General features: G+C 38.3%; 1 protein-coding gene across 9 annotated transcripts in view; it reads right to left on the bottom strand.

Annotated features, from left to right (window-relative positions):
* Window positions 1-5,809: 5,809 nt before the first annotated feature.
* The window catches only part of UTRN (utrophin), a 573,989-nt gene continuing 558,738 nt past the window's right edge, over window positions 5,810-21,060 (bottom strand). For all 9 annotated transcript variants that reach the window (XM_063724628.1, NM_001372253.1, XM_024247835.3 and 6 more), the window contains 4 exon segments: window positions 19,576-19,687; window positions 18,024-18,116; window positions 12,032-12,054; window positions 5,810-7,858 (listed from right to left, as the gene is read on the bottom strand). In XM_063724628.1, the coding sequence (XP_063580698.1) occupies window positions 7,850-7,858; window positions 12,032-12,054; window positions 18,024-18,116; window positions 19,576-19,687 (237 nt within the window). In that variant the 3' untranslated portion in view covers window positions 5,810-7,849.

Below are 21,060 nucleotides of genomic sequence, written 5' to 3'. Positions count from 1 at the left end.
TAGTCTTTGTCACTGAACTTTCACAGAAATAGAACTTGGAAACAGAGGGTATATATTTGGCGGCTGTCTTAAACTTTTGCAGCTCTTTAAAGGCACACTTTCCCTTTTCTTTATCTCTATCTAATGATATCAATACTACAAATTTCATTGCCTGGTGTCATGCCACTTTTGATGAATTGTATGAAAATTGTTCAAAATTGCTTGGCAAGGGTTCAACATTGTTTCATAGGGATATTTTGGCTAAAAAAAAAAAAAAAGAAGAACGAAAGAAAGAAAGATTATTGGATGGTTCCCCAGTGACAAGTATTGGATTTTTGGCTACTGCCTGGATTAGGGGCTCCTTGTGTTGTTAAACTGATGCCCTCTTTCTGGATAATCTCTGACATCAATCAGAATATATTTTGGCCAATCAGTTTTTTTGTTGGACAAAGAGTTGTTTGATAACATTTCAAGAAGGATAAAAATTTTGACTTGATTTGGAGCCATAACTATTCAAGGAGCATTCTGGATTACTTTCTTCTCTTTTCAAGAGAGAAGTCCAAAAAATTAAGAGAATCATACATACTATATTTCATATACTAGCAGGGGAGTTAGACAATATCACCAAGGCTATAGAAGTCCTGGCCCACGAGGTTCATGAAATTGAGCAAGTGGTGGTTGAGAATAGAGCTGCTTTAATCAGCAGCTCATTTTTACAGCAGCTCTTTTTCTAGGTTGCAGAACTTGGATTTGTGATCCCCAGCATTTTGCATACTCTGTGCAGCCATTGTCCCATGTAACGGTCCAACAAATGATCATCCAACAAAAAGAACAGGAAAATCTGACACTTACAGTGGTTGAAAAGACCATCCTGGGAATATAATACATAATCACGACACTGCAAATTGCAGTGAAGGTGTGGCTTGATCCTGCCTCCAGATATTAATGATTTGTCCTTTAACTCTGGCTGAAGAAGCTGAGAACCAAAAGCATCTTACACCCATGCAGCTTTCTCTACATTGACATGACTTTATGCGTTCATTATCTTCACTAACATAGCTTTGATATTCCTCTGTCTTCAAGATCATGACTATATTGTAACTTGATTATCTGTTCCAAAAATTTTCTAAAACTTCACTTGTATGAACATCAAACTGTTAAATTATTCAATAGTATCAAACAGCTGTTTTCCCCAAGATTCTTCAAAATCTTTGCCTCAAAACCTTTGCCTTGCCATGTCTCCCAATCTTCAACTATTACAGCATTCTCCTTATGCAATCCCAATCAAGCCATTTCCCCTCTGAGATGCCACAAAAACTGTCAAGGACTGTTCTCTTATGGCTTTTAAAAATAGCAGAGCTTTGTACCATCAATAGCTTATTTTGGTGGCATTTGTCTGGAACCAGCAGACATATATAACACAGATTCCTGAGCATGGTCTGTGGAGCTTCATATTCAGTATTTTTGGGGAGAGTCTACCCAGACTCCGGATGATTCTGAGGAGGGTGCTATGAGGACCACAATTTACTGCTCTAATATAAAGTTGTGTTTAAACTTGCAAAACCAGTTAAAGTTAAAATAACTAAACAATTCGTCTCTGAGGCTAGGACAAATACAGTGACATACACTCTGGTGTCCTCGTACGTATGGGTTTGGTCCTAAGCTGTTCTGATTCAGGAACTCCACTTAATTTATCTACGGGTGGTGATAAAACCAAAGAGAACTGATACTTGATGACTAATCTCAAGAGAATTGGTTTATATTCACAGGGCACATTTCCAATAATTGCTATATAGAATTCCTTTTGTTATCAATATTATGAGAAATAAATTTAAGAATTAGTACATGCTTTCTCAAAACACTAAAGGAATAGAGTTATAAAATATTTCAAATAGGCTGTGACGATCTACAGCATTGTTCTTCTTAAAAAAAGAAAAGATCTGAAGAGTAAGCTTTTACCTGTATGCAAGAGCCAGACCTTCAAAATAAAGGAGAGGTTGGAAGAGAGAAAATAAATGGTCCTTACAGTTGTATTTATTACACGGCAGTCACATTCCAACTGGATAATATTTTATTTTATTTTTTTAGAGATAGGATCTTGCTCTGTCACCCAGGCTAGAGTGCAGTGGTGTGATCACAGTTCACTGTAACTTCAAACTACTGGGCTCAAGTAATCCTCCCACCTCAGCCTCCTGAGTAGCTAGGACTATAGGCACGTAACCACCATAACTGCCTAATTAAAACAAATTTTTTTTTTTTTTTTGGTAGAGACAGGGGCTTCACTATGTTGCACAGGTTTGGTCTGGAACTCCCAGCCTCAAGTGGTCCTCCTGCCTCAGCCTCTTAAAGTGCTGAGATTACAGGCATGAGCCACCATGCTTGGCCTTGGATGTTTTAGTCAGTTATAGGAGAAGCTGGGAAATTCCTATTCTTAATTAGGCAAAGAAACAAACAAAACATTTAAAAATCAATATTTTAATGTTTTTGAAAAATGGCCCTAGAAAAAATAATATCAAGGACTAAGTGTAATTACATCCCATGGCAACCTGGAAACTCTTCTTATTTAATTATTATGATGTTGACTTTATGTGTCATCTTGACTGGGGTAAGGGATGCCCAGATAGCTGGTACAATGTTATTTCTGGGTATGTCTGTCAGGATGTTTGTGTAAGAGATTAGCATTTGAGTTGGTACACTGAGTAAAGAAGATTGCCCTAACCAATGTGAAAGCATCATCCAGTCCACTGAGGGATGGAATAGAACAAAAAGGTGGGGGGAAGGGCAGATTTGGTCTTCCTGTGCAAGCCTGGAAGCCCATCTTCTGCCTTCGGACATCAGCACTCTGGGTTCTCAGGCCTTTGGGCTGAGATTGGGACTTACACCATTGGTTCTCCTAGTTCTCAGGTTTTTGGGTTTGGACTGAACTTCACCACCAGCTTTCCTGGGCTTCCAGCTTGCAGACAACAGATGGTGGGACACCTCAGCCTCCACATTCATGTCAGCCAATATTTCATAATCAATCTCTTTCTACATATCTATATCTATCCTATTGGTTCTGTTTCTCTGGAGAACTCTAATACAATTACAAGTTCAAAATTTGTGATTTCTGGTCTGAGGACAGAGCTAAGCTGAAGGCAAATTGTCAGTTCATTTCTCCTAATTACCCACAAAATTCAAAACTACAAAAAAAGAAGCTGTCTCTAAAAGAATATCTGAATTTAAGCATATGTGTCAACTGCAAATACTCTAAAATATGCCACAATTTGAAGGCCTCTAAAATGAGAGATTAGAGCTAAGTTTGTAAGTTTATGCAAAGTGCAAATAAATTGCATGCTTTTAAACATGCCCCTTGGGAGGGGCACTGTATCACATGTGCCCTACTGATTTGGTCAAAATGAGGAGCCTCCTACATGTTGTGTGTTCTTCCAGCTAAAATTTTTTAACATTAAACATGAACAAAGGTTCATCTGAGCAGTTTATTGTAGCATCTTTATTCAATTTCTCACAGTTTTTTTCCTTTCCTGTTTTTATTTTTCCTAATTTTAGTATCAGTTCTGAGGTCTTCTTCTCTTAGGACTTTAGGCACAGGCATGCTAAATTTTCCTACTTGTTTTTTCTTTTGAAATTGCTCTGTTAGTTTGGAGTGAAAGGGCTGATCTTTTTGACCTTTGTTTTAAAAGAAGCCCCTGTAAAGAGGCTACTGCCTTTTCCTTCCACTGGAGCAGTGGACATGAAGCCTAAGGAAATGGATACTTTATATTCTGGCTCCAAGTTCTCCGCTTTGCCTGTCTCAAGGTTTACATAATGAAACCTAATGGCCACCAGTTCATTATGCTCTCTATAGCTATACCTATCCTTTATCCTTGACTTTTTCAGTTTCTCTCAGTACAGACATGAAATGCATTCCCCATACCAAGACTTGTAATTTGCTTTGACCAACAGAATTTGGCTGAAGATGTGCCACGTTTCAGCAAAGGCCTCCTTCTGCATGCCCACACTTCTGCCATTGCATGAGAACATCCCTAGGTTAGCCTGTTAGTGGATGAAGGAACTCATCCAAGTGTCCCCAGTCATCCTAGGTTAACCATGCCACATTGGTCAACTGCCAGTCAGCTCCCAGACCTGGGTGCAACCCAGCCAAGATCAGCAGAGCCCTCAAGTGATCCAAAGCTGGCCACAAATGTGTGAGCAAGTCTAACTGAGATCAGAAGAGTCTGCCCAGAGTAGCTGAACCCCATATACCATGAACTAAATAAATGTTTATCATTAAGATTTTATGGCTCCCATGCAGCATGACTGTGGCAATAGATAACTGATATCACAGGCAGTGGATGCAATGTAATTGTGATTATCTCCTGCTCGCTGTAGCAGCCTCATTCTGGTTACTTAATTAACCTCACAAAAACACAAGCTGACATTATATGTCAGTGAAGCTTTTGGACCCTACTCATAGGTTTAAGTAGTAGCGTTAGTGGTGGTTTACTGCATTATCATTAAATTCTCCACTAATGAATTTAGAAAGGCCTTTGAAAAAGCTGGCATACTGAAACAGGAATGTGGGTGGGAGAAAAGATACCCAAGAGCAAACTACAAAGATTATCTATCTGTCTATCATCTATCTATCTATCTATCTATCTATCTATCTAATCTATCTATCTATCTATCTATCTCTATGCCTTCACAGTAGAGTATACTGTGCCTTGATTGTAACATATATATTTTATATATATATGTGATATATAACAACCTGAAGGCACAGTATACATCTTTAGACTATTTGTGTTGCTATAACAGAATACCACAGATTGGGTAATTTACAAAGAAAAGAAATTTATTTCTCAGAGTTCTAGAGGCTGGGAAGTCCAAAATCAAGGTGTCAGCATCTGGTAAGGCCTGTCTTGCTGCGTCATCCTATGGTGGAAGGTGACAGGGCAGAGAACATGCAAGAGAAAGTGAGAGAACCCAACGTGCTTTGGTAATAAACCCACTTGAGATAGCAAACACACTTCTGTGATGACAGACATTAATCCATTCATGACCTCTGACCTCATGATCCAATCACTTCTTAAAGGTCCCACCCCTCAACACTATGGAATTGGGGATTACATTTTCAACACATGAACTGTGGGTGACCCATTCAAACCACAGCAGTATGAAAGCAAAACTTGTTCATTTGCTCTCACTTCTATTTTCAGCTACCTAGTCAACAAGTTGCTGGAAATCAAGTGTTTTCTCAGGAATGCTTAATGTCAGCATTACTTAGTGGTACACAGGATGTTTAAAATGTTCATCAGAATGTATCAGTTTTATTTTAACAAATTATATTTTAGATGATTTTTCTAGTTCAAAGATAGCTTTTAATTTTAGAATCAAGCAACATGATTCTCAACATTGTTTCCCACTGAATGGCTTCAGAAATTGATTAAACCTACTAGAGTGGTTAAAATCCAGTGTACGGATAAAAAGCATACAGTATTTGAGAGCATGAAACTAAAAGTACATTTGAAAGGAACTTAATGTCAATAGCATCTAGTTATTAAAACACTCAACAGGTTTCATGTACACATTTTTACGTCCAATATTACTTTTCTCTCTCAATAAACCTATCTGTAAAATAAATTGAGAATCACATAATTATACGTATGTGTAAGAGATGGGGAGAGAGAAAGAATGAGAGCAACAGGAGACTGTATTAGTGTGTATGAGAGAAACTGCAGGAAAAAACATAGATGTATCAGGACACAGGCTATCTCTATATCTTATTTTCATAAATGTGCATTCAAAACTCAGATTCTATCAGTGAACCCAGCTGAAGAATATCAAAGTCATCTTGTGTTAAAATTACTTTTATTCAGGATGAAAAATACAATATGTAACCAGATTAGATGACAGTCTGTGATTAGTTCTTTACCACATATTTCAAAAGAACTACATACTTACTTCCCATTGTTGTTACTGCAATATATTTCTTTTTATTTATTATTACTTAGAAGGTTACAATGTAGTGTTTTACGTAGCTTTTCTTTAATAGCAGATAGAGGACATTTTGCATACAAATACAGGCAGAAAAAAAATTAACACAATGACTTTTTAAAGTAAGAGCAAGGAAGACACCAAATTTACAACTTGGAGTTGAGAGCTCAGGGAATTGTTTTTTCTTTAAATAGGTACTTTCTTGGGTATGACATGGCCTGATAAAAGCTCTAGACTTTGCAGACTGCAGCAGCATAAAGCAGTTTCCAATGCAATGGATGAAGATGGATCTGAGGTAGAAAGGTGGTCATGGCTTTCCTTTTATATAAAACAATTTTCTTCTTTTCAAAATATCTCTGCTGCAAATAGACACCCTTGCCCCCCAACCCACCCAACCTATTCTAAAATAATAGCAATTTCTAACTTTAAGCCTCCTTCTGGCCAGATCCCAGCTAAAGAGAACCCAAAGTTAAAATGTCTTCATGTTTTTATGTCTTTATGTTTGAATCAAAACATGTTATTTTCACCTTTTTTTGGTTCCTCTACATTTGCTAATTAAGTAACATGTTTAAACTGAATCAATTAAATGTTGAATCAGAAGCTAAACCAAAATACATAATTGAGTGCACTCAAAGATGTAGGTGGAGGTACCATCACCTAAGCATTAATTTCATTCTTCTGTAGAAGCAGTGACATAGACTTTTGATAAACATTCTTTCCAAATATATTGATCTAGTGAAGGGTATAAAAACATCTGATCTTTCACCCGAAAGGTAAAATAAGCCGTGCACTAAATGTGTGTCTGCTTTCAGTAAGAAAACAACTAGGAGTTTCAAGAACTATTAAGGACTTGAAAAATACAAAACAACAATGAAATTCTCTTTGAAGGGAACGAAAGACAATAACGTGTTCTGGTATCACAATAGGTAAAGGTTTGCTGTGCATGTCATGATGAAAATCAAGACATGGGAACTAGGAAAGGTTGTACTAAGTTTTGTTTCTGTGTCAAAATGAAAATATGCTTAAGTGGGCAACCTTTGGTAATATGTTCTTTGAGATTATTATAATGTAGTCTTATTTATCAAATAGATTAAGACATAAAATAAATAATTAATTCCTACTTATATAAAAAGGGAATAAAATGCAGGAAAAAATGTCCCAAAAGAAATGCCATTTAGGCTTATAAGATTTTAATTACAGTTACCCAAGTGGTCAGCAAAGAAGTAAGCGGGCAAAGTCAAATAAAGTTAAACGGCATACACAGGGCTGTAGCTTAAACCATATGTGTGTATATATAAGATATTTGATTGAAATTTATGAATTTATTAATGTGGCCAAATCATGGAAACAAATACATGGATCTATTTGGGATCTATTTGGTTATATGGCTGATAAACATATGGCTGATAAATTATAAATAACCAAAACATTGTGGTAAAAGAGTCAAAGAAATAATGAAGTTATTGTGCAAGGTTAATATGAACAGCAGAAGGAATGTAAAAATGTAAATTGGTCTTCTAATTCTTATGTAAGCTTTGTCATAGTTATTAAAAAGACAGTATCATATTAGAAAGCCCCCACCCACTTTCCCAATGCTGTATACATTATACAAATCCGTGACAAATGTATTACCATTTCCAAATACCTCTCTGTTCATTAATTTACACTTGCATAGAAAGGGAAGAAGAAAACAATAATATATGGTTATTATAAAAACAAAATATCCATTTCTCTTTGGATAGTCAGTGTTTTACTCTTTCAGTAGAACACACAGTCAGCACTCAACACCGTGGGCCAAGGAGCCATGGAGCTTCTGATTTAATGGAACTTGGAATTGGCATTTGCTGAAAAGGGCAACACTCTACGTCAGGAAACATTGGTTGGCCGGATGAATACTTCACATTGCCTGTGGGAAGGGAAAATAGCACTGTCAGAAATTTGCACAAAACATTACAGGAAGCAGAGATCTGTCAATTCTTCAAGAAAATAAAAGTGCTTCTTTCAGTAGTCTTAACTCCCATGTGACTTTTGCTTCCTGCAATGAAGTCCCTCCCTCTCATGCTGAAGTTACCTAGTCTGCTTTCTATCACTGCAGCTGATTTAGAGGGAAGTCTGAAAGTCTTTTCTCTTGGCCAGGCTGGAAGCTAAGTTAAAATGGAGAGGACTTCATTTCTTTCTGCTGGAGGTACCAATGGTGAGTGAATGAGGCTGGTGAAAATATCCCATGTCTTCCTGGGGGACTGTGGGAGGTCATCTGTAGAGGGGGTACCCTAACAATGTCAACCCATCTTGATCCCAAGCTGGAGTCCGGAGAAGAGGAAGAGAAGGCAGGAATCATAACGCCCGGGTGTGCAGTGGTGCCGTTAAAGTTAAATGCCCCAGGTCAGAGACAATATAAATCCAGGCCACACTCATGGAAGTGGTGGCAACCTTTTGAAGGGAGGGTCAAACATTTGGTCTTCTAAAAGGATTTTGAAATTAGAAAAAATTTTTTAAAAAATTCTAAAATGAAATCATCCAAACTGGTCCATGCCTCATAAATCATAAAAGGCCTTCCTGGACCCTCAGGAAAGATACTCCGTCTTTACACCTTATTTTATGGGGGACTTTATCCTGCTCCCTGGAAGCACATTCCTAATGAAGCCACTGGAAAAGCTGTGCACAGAGCCCCTCCTTTTCCCAGGTACGCTGAAAGCAGTAAACTCATTTGACTCTGGCCTAGAGCCTATTCTCCACGACTATTCCAATTTGGATTCTTCAGACACTTGCTTCTCCATTTTGAACATTTGATTGCCACGTTAGAGGGAGCAAAAATTCAGCAAACACTGATGGGTTCCAGGCATTGTACTAAGGGGAGGCCCCCTGCGAAGCAGGTGTGGAAGATATCTCAGCCAGGCAGCCTCATTCAATTCTAATATGAGGTAAGTGCTGGCCACAGTAAATTCAAAGTGGTTTGAGGACAGAGAAGGGGAGAGATTAACCCTATATGAGAAAGGAACATTTTGTTACATATTAATATTGATAACTGAAACTCTGGCGCTGATTCATGTTAAATATAAAGCCAAGAGGATTTTTGAATTATGTCTATATACTCCATTATCCTTGAGAATTAGATGTGTCTATTAATTGGACACACAATACTGCTCATTTTAGGTGTCAGAATTCTAAAAACTTAAGATCATGCTATGTAAATATTAGCCCAACCCTCCAGGTGAAAATATATACTTTTCATGAATTTCCATTTGACCCAAGACATGAAAAATGAAGAAAAGAGAAGAGAAGGAAAAAACACATGGAGAGGGAAGGAAGAAAATGGGAAAGGGGCCTCTTGTATTGAGTTACATGTTTGCTCCATCCACTAAGTTGCTGTACAACCAGGAACCATTTAGCTCTTTGTAAACTCAATTTCTAAAATCTAGAAACAGAGTAGGAGGAGAAGGCCTCCTAAGATCATTTTCTGCTTTAAATTCTGAGCACTTGTATTATATCTGAGGACTTTAAAAGATTCTCTCTTCCCTCCTTGCCTTTGTCACTCACAACCTCATTCCACCTGGGGACCATCAGGACTAACCTCGTTGTACCCTTTATCGTTAATTTTAATGGGCCACCCTAAAAAGCTCTAGACTCCTGGTTGTCCTTCCATCACCTGTATTCTAGTCATATAGAGATCTGCATACCCCTTTTTGTGTCCCCATGCCTCACTATTCCTAGCTCTTGAAACCTGTCCTATAGGTCATGTGGCCTGTGATCCACAAAACCCATGTTCCCAAACCCTTCTCTGAATGCTGCCTGTATCTACTTGCTCTAATCAATATCTGCATCTACCTGAAGACACAGCTTCCCTCATAACCCTCTCACACAGTACTTCCCCTCCCCACTCTCCCCCATTCCTCATACACTGCATGAGTCTTCCTTGGTCCTCATTGGGGCCTTTGGGGTATCTTCTTTCTCTTCTCCCTAAAAGCACCCAGCTTTGAATCTCATATCATCAGACTACACAAATCCATTATGCAGTCATCTACTGACTCAGTAGGTCATGTTCCTTCACTTTTTGAAGTAAAAAATGGCTCAATGCCCCCTACTCTAAAGCTATTTTTAAATGTTTGTTAGTGATTTCAACACCCACGGAGATGATTCTTCCAGCACTCTGGCTTCTTGGTTCTTTAGGCTCTTTTCCTCCAATGGTCCTGACCTCCAACTTTCTTAGCCATTCACACAAAGGTCCAAATATGGACCATTACCAATACTTGCAACCCCTCTAATTTCAATATCATTCAACCCAGCTTCTGACAACCACCTCTACCTCCACAGCTTACTTCCCCTACAACTGCAAATGTATCCATCCTTTGATAATAGGATCCATTGATCCTCCCATCTTTATTTCTGTCTCCCACACTGGACATTTCCTCATTCCTTTCGCTACTGAGCTTAAGCATCTGGTTCAATCATTATAATCACTTCTTTGCCTCTTCCCTTGAATCACTGTACTCATTTTGTCAAACCCCAACTTCAACTTTTTAAATGCCAATACTCAGCCCACTCTGGTGTCTGTGCTCATGAACGTGAATATGCCTAGAGGGCAACTTACAATCCTGCAGAATGGCCTCATGTTAAATTCATGAGTGGCACCTTTAATGCTGCTTGTAGTCACACTCTATTTCCCAGGCCATCTGCTCTTCTATTCTCCAAGAAGCTATCACACATCCTCCAGTCTCTCCTCGCACTTCTGACACCTCCTCCCCAACCTCACTCCCTGCTGAAGTCCCGGCTTCCAATTCACTTAGACAACAGAAGCAAGCAGGAGAGAACACCCACAGCTCACCACACCCCTAGCCTACTTCACATACCCTTGTCTTTTAGTTAAGATCCCAGCCTCTCTTGCCAATAAGACAATCATTCAGAAGGCTCATTGTTTCAAGAAGATTAGTAAACAAGTTCATGAAAGAAAATGTTCTCCAAAGCTGCTGTGGCTTTGTGGCACATTATTACTAAAAGTATGTGATAAGAAAATGTGAATGGAAAACAAAATCTCAGGATCCCTAACTCACTATGCTAAAGGGAAAAATTAAAAGTGAGAACTGAGTCACACAAAAACTACCTTCCTAAGCAGCTAGTTGCAAAGATAGAAGGCCAGTGACCTCCCTCACAAATTGCTCACAAGGAAATTTCTAAGGGCCCCCAAATCTTTACCCTAAAATAGAGTTTTGTTGAATTTCACCGTGACAATGTGAATTAACAGCTTATCTTTACAGGACAAAGGCAGGACTAGAAGTCATCTCTCCTCCCACCCTGAGAAAAATGCGTATTTGACTGCTTCTTCTACTCTAGGCATACCTTATCTTAATTATATAAAATGCAGATTTACTGAGCGTGAGACAAATGCATAATTGACTGTTCCTCCACCCCCTCCTGCCTGCTCTTTCCTTTTTGTAAAGCCCTCAAAATCCTTTTTGGGAAAAAACAAAAACAAAACAAAACAAAACAAAAACAAACAACAAAACAAAACACAGGCTACAAATCCTAATGAAACTTATCTTTTTCCCAGGTGTGTCTTCAACCTTGGCAAAGTAAACCTCTAAATTGATTGAGACCTGTCTCATACACTTTTTGGTTTATAGAAAATACTAAAAGGCATAAGGCTACAGCTGCCAACAGTTCTCAGCAAATTTTTAAGTAAAAAATTGAAATATTTTCCCCCGCAAAGTAACAAAACCACCTCTGTGGTACTAGACATTTTTTTTTAGGTCAATGTTCTGTGATAGCCACCTTAAGTAGACATTTGAGAGAGCAGTGGTGGTCAAATCTATCTAGAGTGACTTTATGTAGCACATAAGATGCCATTAAAAAGCTGTTAGAACACAAAGGATCAAACACATGGTATTTTTGGTATCTGTGGCTTGGGAGCCACCCCCCACCCCCAGACTGACAAACTGTTGTACAATATCAACTAACATTTAAATGTCAAGTAAGTTTACTTATTTACATGGAGAATAAAGAAGGAATAAAATCAGTGGTGGATAATCTGCTTACTCTAAGTTGGGATCAGTAACATAGAGCCAACCAACCCATTAACTCTTACCTGTGGCCTGCTGGGAACATTTGCTGAAAGAGAAAACAAAATAAATCACTTATTGGCAGTCCTGTTACTTTGTTGGTTCCAACTTTCAGGCATGCAAATGTGTGGAAAGCATCACTCTACATAGGGTAATAATAGCCCAGTTGTTAAATGGATGCTAATAGGAAAAACAAGAAACACATTTTTTTTTTTCCTGGCTTAATGCTTCAATGAGGGCTAGTTTTCCTGGTTAGTTTCTCATATCCCATGTGATTTAAGATTTAGTGCATACACTAAAGCATTCACTGAATACTTAGTCTTGCAAAAAATCTCATTTCCTATTTAAATCATACTGTGTATTTGGTTTATGTATCAGAACAGAGCATGTTCTACTTACTTTGCTGAGTACTAATTCTGACCAAGGGACCACTGAAGGCATAAGTCTTTGGTTTCTGCCTCCCTTGACCCACCCTTGACACACCCTGCACCCTAAGGCCCAGGAAAATGGTGGCCAAGTACTTGCATCAAGGAAAGTGCTGGCCAAATCCTCAGTGTCCTTCTGGACACTTGGGATAATAATAGTCCCTTGGATGGGCCCAGTTAGGAACAATGGAGAAGTTAGAATATGGCATCTAATTCTCCTTTCCACACAGATAGCTCAATTCCTTTTTGGTTCCAGAGCCCACGACAGTGAAGACGATCTGGCGGGCTTTGCAAGGGCAGCCACTGCCATCTCTTCTCTAAGGCATCTGCTTTTCGTCCCCTCTTTTGCTACATGATCATCTCATTCTCAATGCTGGGGGAATAAGAGGAGATCTGTCCCCCAGTAATGGCAACAATCTGTTCTTGGTCAAATCAAAGTTGTCCCTAATCATTTAGCATGCTGCACTCCTTCCATCTCTCACTGTTCTATGCTGAGTGGGAGAAAGGACATCAGTGACCATGTGCTGTGTGCTGGGAGCTATGTGAGAAAAAAAGAGCAGGCATGAAGAGTACCCTTCCCATAATGTCTGGAGGGAAAGCGTGAGGCCCAGTATTTGGGGGAGAAATCAGGCTAAAAGAAGCCTAGTTCTAACAGATCTGTAAATTACATCCAGGAGAAAAGAGTGGACCTCCACAGTGTCCAAAGGATAGCTGAGTTGAATTATTATTAAGTACACCATAGGTTTACACACTCTTTTTAAAACAGACAGAGTTATGCTTCTCTTGCAAGTAACAAATATAACAAATAGCCAAACCCTAGACAGAAGTCTAATCCATTTTGCTGTAAACCAATACTTTTAACCTTACAGCCTTTTATCAAATAAAAGGCTATGGGTATTTGCCTGAACAAATCACACAAAAATATTTTAAAAAGGAAATCATTGCATTGCAGTGGGTTTTGGGTTTTTGATGAATGCCATTCAAGCTTAATAAACATAGGCAATTCATAGTAAAAATATGCCTGTGGGTCAAAAATAATTTTGAAAGCATTTCTTGGTCTATCAGCAAAAATTAGTTGGCTTACTGCCAGTATTCCATACATTTGAAGGACATAAGTAAAAAATGGACAAAAAAAATTTATACCAAAAAATAAAAATAGTTACTGCAGTCAGTGGGAATTTTAGTAAGTACACTTGTTAATTGGCAGTACATTTAAACCCCTTTCCTTAACTCCTTGCCAGGAAGTGAAGGAAATGTCTGCTTCTCTGCTCTAAGACTCAACATAAATAATTTAAAAAAGACTTTAAAAGGCCATAATTCAAGGATGCTATCAGGACCAACTGGGATATTAATTCAGACAAAGGAGTTCTAAAGTGTTATGTGCAACAATGTGTAGACCCAGTTAAAAAACGGTAATGTTAAAATAGGCAATTCACACAATTAAGATTTATGAATACAGAGTTTCATTTTAATTCCAAGATTGCCAAGAGTGGAAATTCATTTGGGGCCATGCTAATTTTTAATCCACAAAGGATCAAAAGTCAAGATTAACATGAAGATCAATTCATTGTGTGCTGGCGACAAGCATTTTTAAAGTTCTCATTAGTTACAGGGGCTCAAGGGATTGGCTTGGCATTGGGAGGGTGCCAATCTGATTTGTTTAGATAAATTCTCCAAAGGTGGTTGGTAAGCTTTGGGAATCACAAAGGCTTATTAAAATATTTGCTGGCTGAGCAACTTTAAAGAGACAAAAGAACAAATGAATCCTACAAAATGTTCTGAGTACTATCTAGGAATGCTACAAGGAAACCTTCCCAGCTAGAAAATGTAATCATTCACTCAAGTCAGAAACATGTATTGGGGTCGGGTGTGGTGGCTCATGCTTGTAATCCCAGCGGTTTGGGAGGCCAGTGTGGGTGGTTCACTTGAGGCCAGGAGTTTGAGACCAGCCTGGCCAACATGGTGAAACCCCATCTCTACCAAAAATACAAAAATTAGTTGGGAGTGGCGGCATATGCCTGTAGTCCCAGCTACTTGGGAGGCTGAGGCACGAGAATTGCTTGAGCCTGGGAGGTGGAGGTTATACAGACCTGAGATCGTGCCATTGAACTCCAGCCTGGGCAACAGAGTGAGTCTCTGTCTCAAAAAAAAAAAAAAGAGAGAGAAAGACACATGCACTGGGCACCGAGTCTACCTCCCATGCTGATTTCTATTCTGCATCAATTTTTAAAAGGTTTAATAATTACAGGAAGAATATGAAAATATGTATCAATTTTATAAATAAGTCAATTCAGCTTTTATTTTTATGGAAAGCTGTCCCTATCTTGTATATGTTTATAATACCAGAGAAAAAATATGAATAGCAGAACTTTCAGAAGCCAAAAATTAAAACATGGAGATTTCAAAGGATTCTAAAATACACTTCTCATCATTTCATACATGGATGTGCTTGAATTCTTGAAAAGAAGACATGACTAGTAATGCTCATTCAGAAAACTATGACTATTATAAATATTTGTGAATGTGCATAGTTAAGTCTATGAGAACATGAAGCCAGCTGCTCCAAACCAATACTTTTAAACCAACAGCTTTTTATCAGATAGAAGGCTATGGGTATTTTACATATAAACATATTTAAGAGGAAATCATTGCATTTCAGTAGGTTTTGAGTTTTTGACGAATGTGATTCAAGCTTAATAAACATTAAGGAATCTCAGGGCTCCACAAACCACTCTCTGAACACTGAGAATGACATTGGTGAAGAGGGGACCAATGCAGGGGAGAGGATGAATCTCTGTGATGTGGGTCCCATGGAAGGTACTGTGTATACTCCTCTCAGAAACCAATATCAATGAATAGCTAACAAGATCCCCAACCAATAGGAATTTTATACTTGCCTTTAAAGTGAGGCCATAAAACGAGATACATACATTTACCTGTTACAATTCATTTTTGCTCTAAATTATGATTATTTATTTTTAATAATGTTCTGTTTTAAAATGACATGGGTCCATCTTTTGTAAAATCTAGATGTCAGAGTATACTTTGAGAAAAATTTAAGAGTAAATTCTTTAGGAAATGGAACTTGGAAAAAATCCCACATTTCTAGAATAAAATTTTTAATATGGAAATTATATATTTTATATTTATTACAAGGTGTATATTGAAACACACTCCCCATCCTGGCTATCACTGTCAACTGACTTTTACAATTGAAAATGTCCATGATATTTAAATAAAAACTTCTAAACATGCTTTGATGTACAGAATTTGTTTTTAACTAATTATTAAGGTTATTTAGGTATAAGCTGAACTAAAAAGTAATTTCCTTTAAGAATTTAATTCTGGCTCATAAAGACTATGATGAGATTTTATCTACTCACTAAGTACCATACAATTGAAAATCAAAACCTCTAAATAAATTTGACCTCGAATTATAATTAATAAACTAGTTTTAATCAGTTTATCTATTACTGTGGTTACAGAGCCTAGAAAATAAGCAACAATCTGGTAGCATGTGAGCATTCAGTGATCCTCTTAAGCTTTTGTGAGACTCTATAGAGCCAAAAGTGTGTCCACATGTGTGTGCACATGCACGCATGTGCTTTGGGGGGTTGGGAGGTGGGTGTGGAGATTGATGTAGTGTAAATGTGATTCTGCAAACTTTGAGAAGCATTATAGTAGATCTACAAATGAAAACCTGGGAAACAACACACTGGCAAAACACAAATAGATATATTCACGTGCTGGTGGAAACCATAATATAATCTTTAGGCAAATATTCCTGAAAATTCACAAAGAAATATATGTTTTATTTATTTATTTATTTTGTTGTTGTTGTTGTTTTGAGATAGAGTCTCTGTTGCCCAGGCCGGAGTGCAGTGGCATGATCTTAGCTCACTGCAACTTCAGCCTCCCGGGTTCAAGCAATTCTCATGCCTCAGCCTCCCAAGTAGGTAGGACTACAACTACAGGCTTGTGCCACCACACCTGGCTAATTTTTTTTGGTATTTTTAGTAGAGATGGGGTTTCGCGATGTTAATCAGGCTGGTCTCAAACTCCTGACCTCAAGTGATCCACCTGCCTCAGCCTGCCAAAGTGCGGGAATTACAGGCATGAGCCACCGCACCTGGGCCAGAAATATATTTTAAATAGCTGTTTTCACATTCTGCTAATGATGGTATTTTAAAAATTACAAAGTTGTATAAAGTAAATAATAGTTTTTAAATGAAGTCATTATATCTTATTTACCTACACTCCTGATAATTGATAATCTCTTTTTCATCATTTTGGATGGCTTTTTTTTTTTTTTGGGAGAGAAAGTCTCACTCTGTCTCCCAGGCTGGAGTGCGGTGGCGCGATCTCGGCTCATTGCAACCTCTACCTCCCAGGTTCAAGCAATTCTCCTGCCTCAACCTCCTGAGTTGCTGGGATTACAGGTGCACGCCACCATGCCTGGCTAATTTTTGTATTTTTAGTAGAGACAGGGTTTCACCATGTTGGTCAGGCTGGTCTCAAACTCCTGATCCCATGATCCACCCGCCTCGGCCTCTCAAAGTGCTGGGATTATAGGTGTGAGCCACCGTGCCCAGCCTGGGATGGCATTTTCTAAGGAAATGACAGACAAGGGTAAAATAAGAGGCTATGCTTTACATGAATTCTTATTTTAGTGACTGCCCCGGATTTAAAATCAGTTTGAGAGTAAATCTCTCTAAAATTACAAATAATGTCTTCAAATCCTTTCAAAGATTATTTAAAATATAATTATAGCACTAAGTAATTTATATACATTTATATATTTGTGTGTGTGTGTGTGTGTGTGTATATATATATACATACAGTTTACTTGTACGTATATATTCTGCTAGAAACACCAGAAGTGTTTTAGGTGAGAGCTCAGCCAAAATTGCAATGTGGCAAGGTGCTGAAGACAAAACACTTGGAAAAAATGAATAAGTAAGAATTATTATATAATTTCTCCCAGAATTTGGTTATTTTCTGGCTCTTGGTTGTTCAGATGGAAACTTCACAGGGTCCTAATCTATGATGCCTTAAATTGTTTGGACTTTATACAATGACTATTTTATTCCATGAGAAAAGAAACCAGCAGGAATAAAAAGGGAAAATCTGAAAATAATCCCTTTCTGCACTAGAGTCTGATGACATTGGAGAACAATGTTTGAAGAAAAGAGAGGGAATTACACTAGAAAGGCTATTTCCATGCCTTGTTTGGCATGCCACTGAAAGCTCTTCTTTGAACTAAGATGTGTTCCTTATGATAGCTTGCATCGAAGAGGATAATTTCTTCTTAAAACCAGACTTACTATTTTATTTGCCTTCATTTTATCACTCATCGAGCATATTGAAAAATCTCAAAGAGCAGAATTGCGTTGCAACTGTACCCCCGTTACTTGATAGTATCTAGGTTGAGCTTCATTTTCTTATATAATGTTTGCCTTATTTTCAAATAATATTCAGTCCTGTTTGTAATAAGGTTTTCATTATCTTAAGGAGGAAGGCGAAGGGCTGCATGCAGAAAAAGAGAAAGGGAAGGAACACGCGCAGCTGTGGTGCTGCGATCTTTCATACTCACGGCAGCAAGATGGAAACGTGCTGTGAATCTGCTCCATGACCTCTGTGAGATCCGTGCTGGTGTCGTGCGGTGGGGCCAGCAGGTCCTCTCCCGCTGTGACAGCAAATAAAGAGAACAACAAAGCTTCTCAAATTAATGTCTAGCCTTCCACTAAAACCCAAATTCAGGAGGAAATACTCCTACCAGCCTCTAAATATCAACGTGAAAAGAGTTCCCATTGCAAAGGGAATTTTAGGGGAATATACCCAAAACATTTTTGCTTGAGTGTTGGTAATGGTAATATAATTTTACATAACTAACATGTACTAGCTGTTTGTTTGTGTAGAAAGAATCCACACACCAGGGGACTGAATATGACACTGAAAGACAAGTAATATAGTCTTATTATTTCAGTGTTTGAATGAGAAATCTATTATTTTTGTACCACAGGTATGTTTTCACACAAAAAAAAAATCCATCAATTTCTTTTTCTGTCCTCCTTTCTTTTTGGAGACTTTGGCTTAGGCCAGCTTATCCTGCCACAAAAGTAAAGGCATCTTATTTAAGATACTTTTAACTAGGATGTGTTTTTTATTCTATAATCCATAGTCAAAATAATTCTCTTATTTAAAAAATACGAAAATCATCTTAATATTTTAATATATATATTTTTTAAGACAGAGCCTCCATCACCAGGCTGGAGTGCGGTGGTGCGATCTCAGCTAACTGCAACCTCCGCCTCCCGGGTTCAAGCGATTCTCCTGCCTCAGCCTCCCGAGTATCTGGGACTACAAGTGCGCTCCACCACGCCCGGCTAATTTTTGTATTTTTAGTAGAGATGGGGTTTCACCATGGCCTCCCAAAGAGCTGGGATTACAGGCGGGAGCCACCGCACCTGGCTAATATTTTAATTTTTTTCTGGTTAATGTACCAAACGATATCCCACCAACAAATTAATTTGGTTACAATATATAGTTCTCAGTAAAATTCTAGAATTTTAATTTAATTGATAACAAAATGTCATTGGTTAACACCTAGTTTACTGAGTCCTTCCTAGCATCAGTGACAGGTCCCCATTGTGACCAAGGACAGGATGCGTGGGACCGCTGCCTCTGACGGGACAGGCAAGACAATGTCTAAGTGGACTAGGATGAAGAAAAGTGAATAAATGAGTTTCCATGCCTTGGCAGATACAACCATAATGTTTGGTATAATATTATTAGTCCTGAATATGTACCAATATAACATTTTAGAGACAAGAAAGTGTACTAAAAAAATCATTCACAAAGCAAATAATTTAATTTCTTGCTTATTCTAAAGGGCAGAGGAGTCTTTTTTATCCAAAATTCGATCCACTTCTACAGATTATATAAACAAGTATATTATAGCTTATTTGAAAATGTCTGCTTTTTGATATTGTTGAAATGGATTTGCACCTATTTAAGACCAAATACAAAAACTCTTTTACTTCCTAAGGCACCAGTGAGTAAGAATGTTACTTAACAGGAAACACAAACAAATGGCAAAACACAAAGCAGACTCAGCAGAGGAGCTGTGCATTGGGGACACCGACCTGCCTGATGGAACTGTGGGCCGGAGGCATCTGGATCAAGCGAGTAGCTCCGTGCAGAATGCTGAGGAGAAGCCCATGGGGAAACACCGTTGATTCGGGAATCAGATTCGGGCTGGAACCACATTCAGAGGTTAAAGCAGAGAAAGGATTCAAATAATCATAAGGAAAAACATTTCCTTTTTAACTTCCCCGCCCTCACCATGGATAATTAAATCATATAGAAGTCTTTGCCTTCAGATGTTTTCAATACATTTTAGCATCAGCTTGGTGGGGGCTTTGGTCCTTCTCTTTCCGCTTGGACACCTTGAAGAACCCACTTGGTTATGCTGCAAGATTCATTTATCTACACCATTTTTATCCCTCAATTTTTCTATTGTTTTAATGTTAAGTGAACTCACAAGCATAGTTCACTCACATTTTAAACATCAGCACTGGGTTTCTAATACAGTAAATTTATCCAATTTCAAAATCAGCTCATATTCCAAGGCAATATTGGGAGAGTGGTTAGAAGCATGATTATAGATTCAGATTGCCTGGATTCTAATTCCCACTCTGCCACTCATAAGCTGTGTAATTCTGGGAAAACTGTAGAACCTTCTATGCTTTAAGTTCTTTATTTGTAAAATGGGGAGGGTAATAATAATGCTGTGTTATAGGGTTTTGTGAGGGGAGTGAAGAATGACTATTTCTAAAATGGTTAGCACAGCCTGACACTTAGTAAATACTTCGTAAAGGCACTCACACAAATCTTCAATATGGATGTGCTGACAAATATACGGTCAAATTAGAAAGTGTGAGCCACCATACAGGGAATGCAGATGTTACAAGTTTTTCAGGCAGATTTTTCCATTAAATCTATATTAGTTGAAGCCTGGTAGTTCTGCCAGTTTTTACTATCAGAGTTGAATTTTCCATCTACTTCTAGCATTCATCATGCTAAATTGTTTAGAAGAGATAAGAGCTCTGCAGTCTTGGGTACAGAGAGCCATTTGGATATCACCTATCTCTAAAAGCATTACTGTGTGATTCTCAAGGCACATGAGCCATTAGGCAGCACTTTCTAATGGGATGGAGGGAGTAGGGGAAGGCAAGGGTGAAGAGAAAAGCCTTTTGCTCTCCTGTGAGCATCAACCAGCCATGGCAAATAAAGGTTTTGAGCACAGCTTCCTTCTGCAGCAATTCCATCTATGCACTAAGTCGTTGACACTAACACTTCATATTCTAAACAAGAGATTGCAAGAGAAAATCCATCCCTTACACAGCACCATTCGGAAACTTCAAGTTCACGGAATGAAAAATGTAACTTTTTCAATGTATGTGGATGGCACTAAGTAAGACTCAAACATTCCGGAGGGCTTCAAGAAACCCACGTCTTGGGTCACTCTTGGGAAACTCTTATTTTCCAAATATGTGGGATTGGGAGGCCCCAAAGTAAGCCTTCCACTGAACAGCCTCACCGAAATTCTGAAACACTGAGAGACATAG

The sequence above is a fragment of the Pongo abelii genome, chromosome 5 (assembly GCF_028885655.2).
Source record: "Pongo abelii isolate AG06213 chromosome 5, NHGRI_mPonAbe1-v2.0_pri, whole genome shotgun sequence".
NCBI classification, from domain to species: domain Eukaryota; kingdom Metazoa; phylum Chordata; class Mammalia; order Primates; family Hominidae; genus Pongo; species Pongo abelii.
Note: the sequence above shows the minus strand (reverse complement) of the source record. Positions and strands in the feature narration are given on the sequence as shown.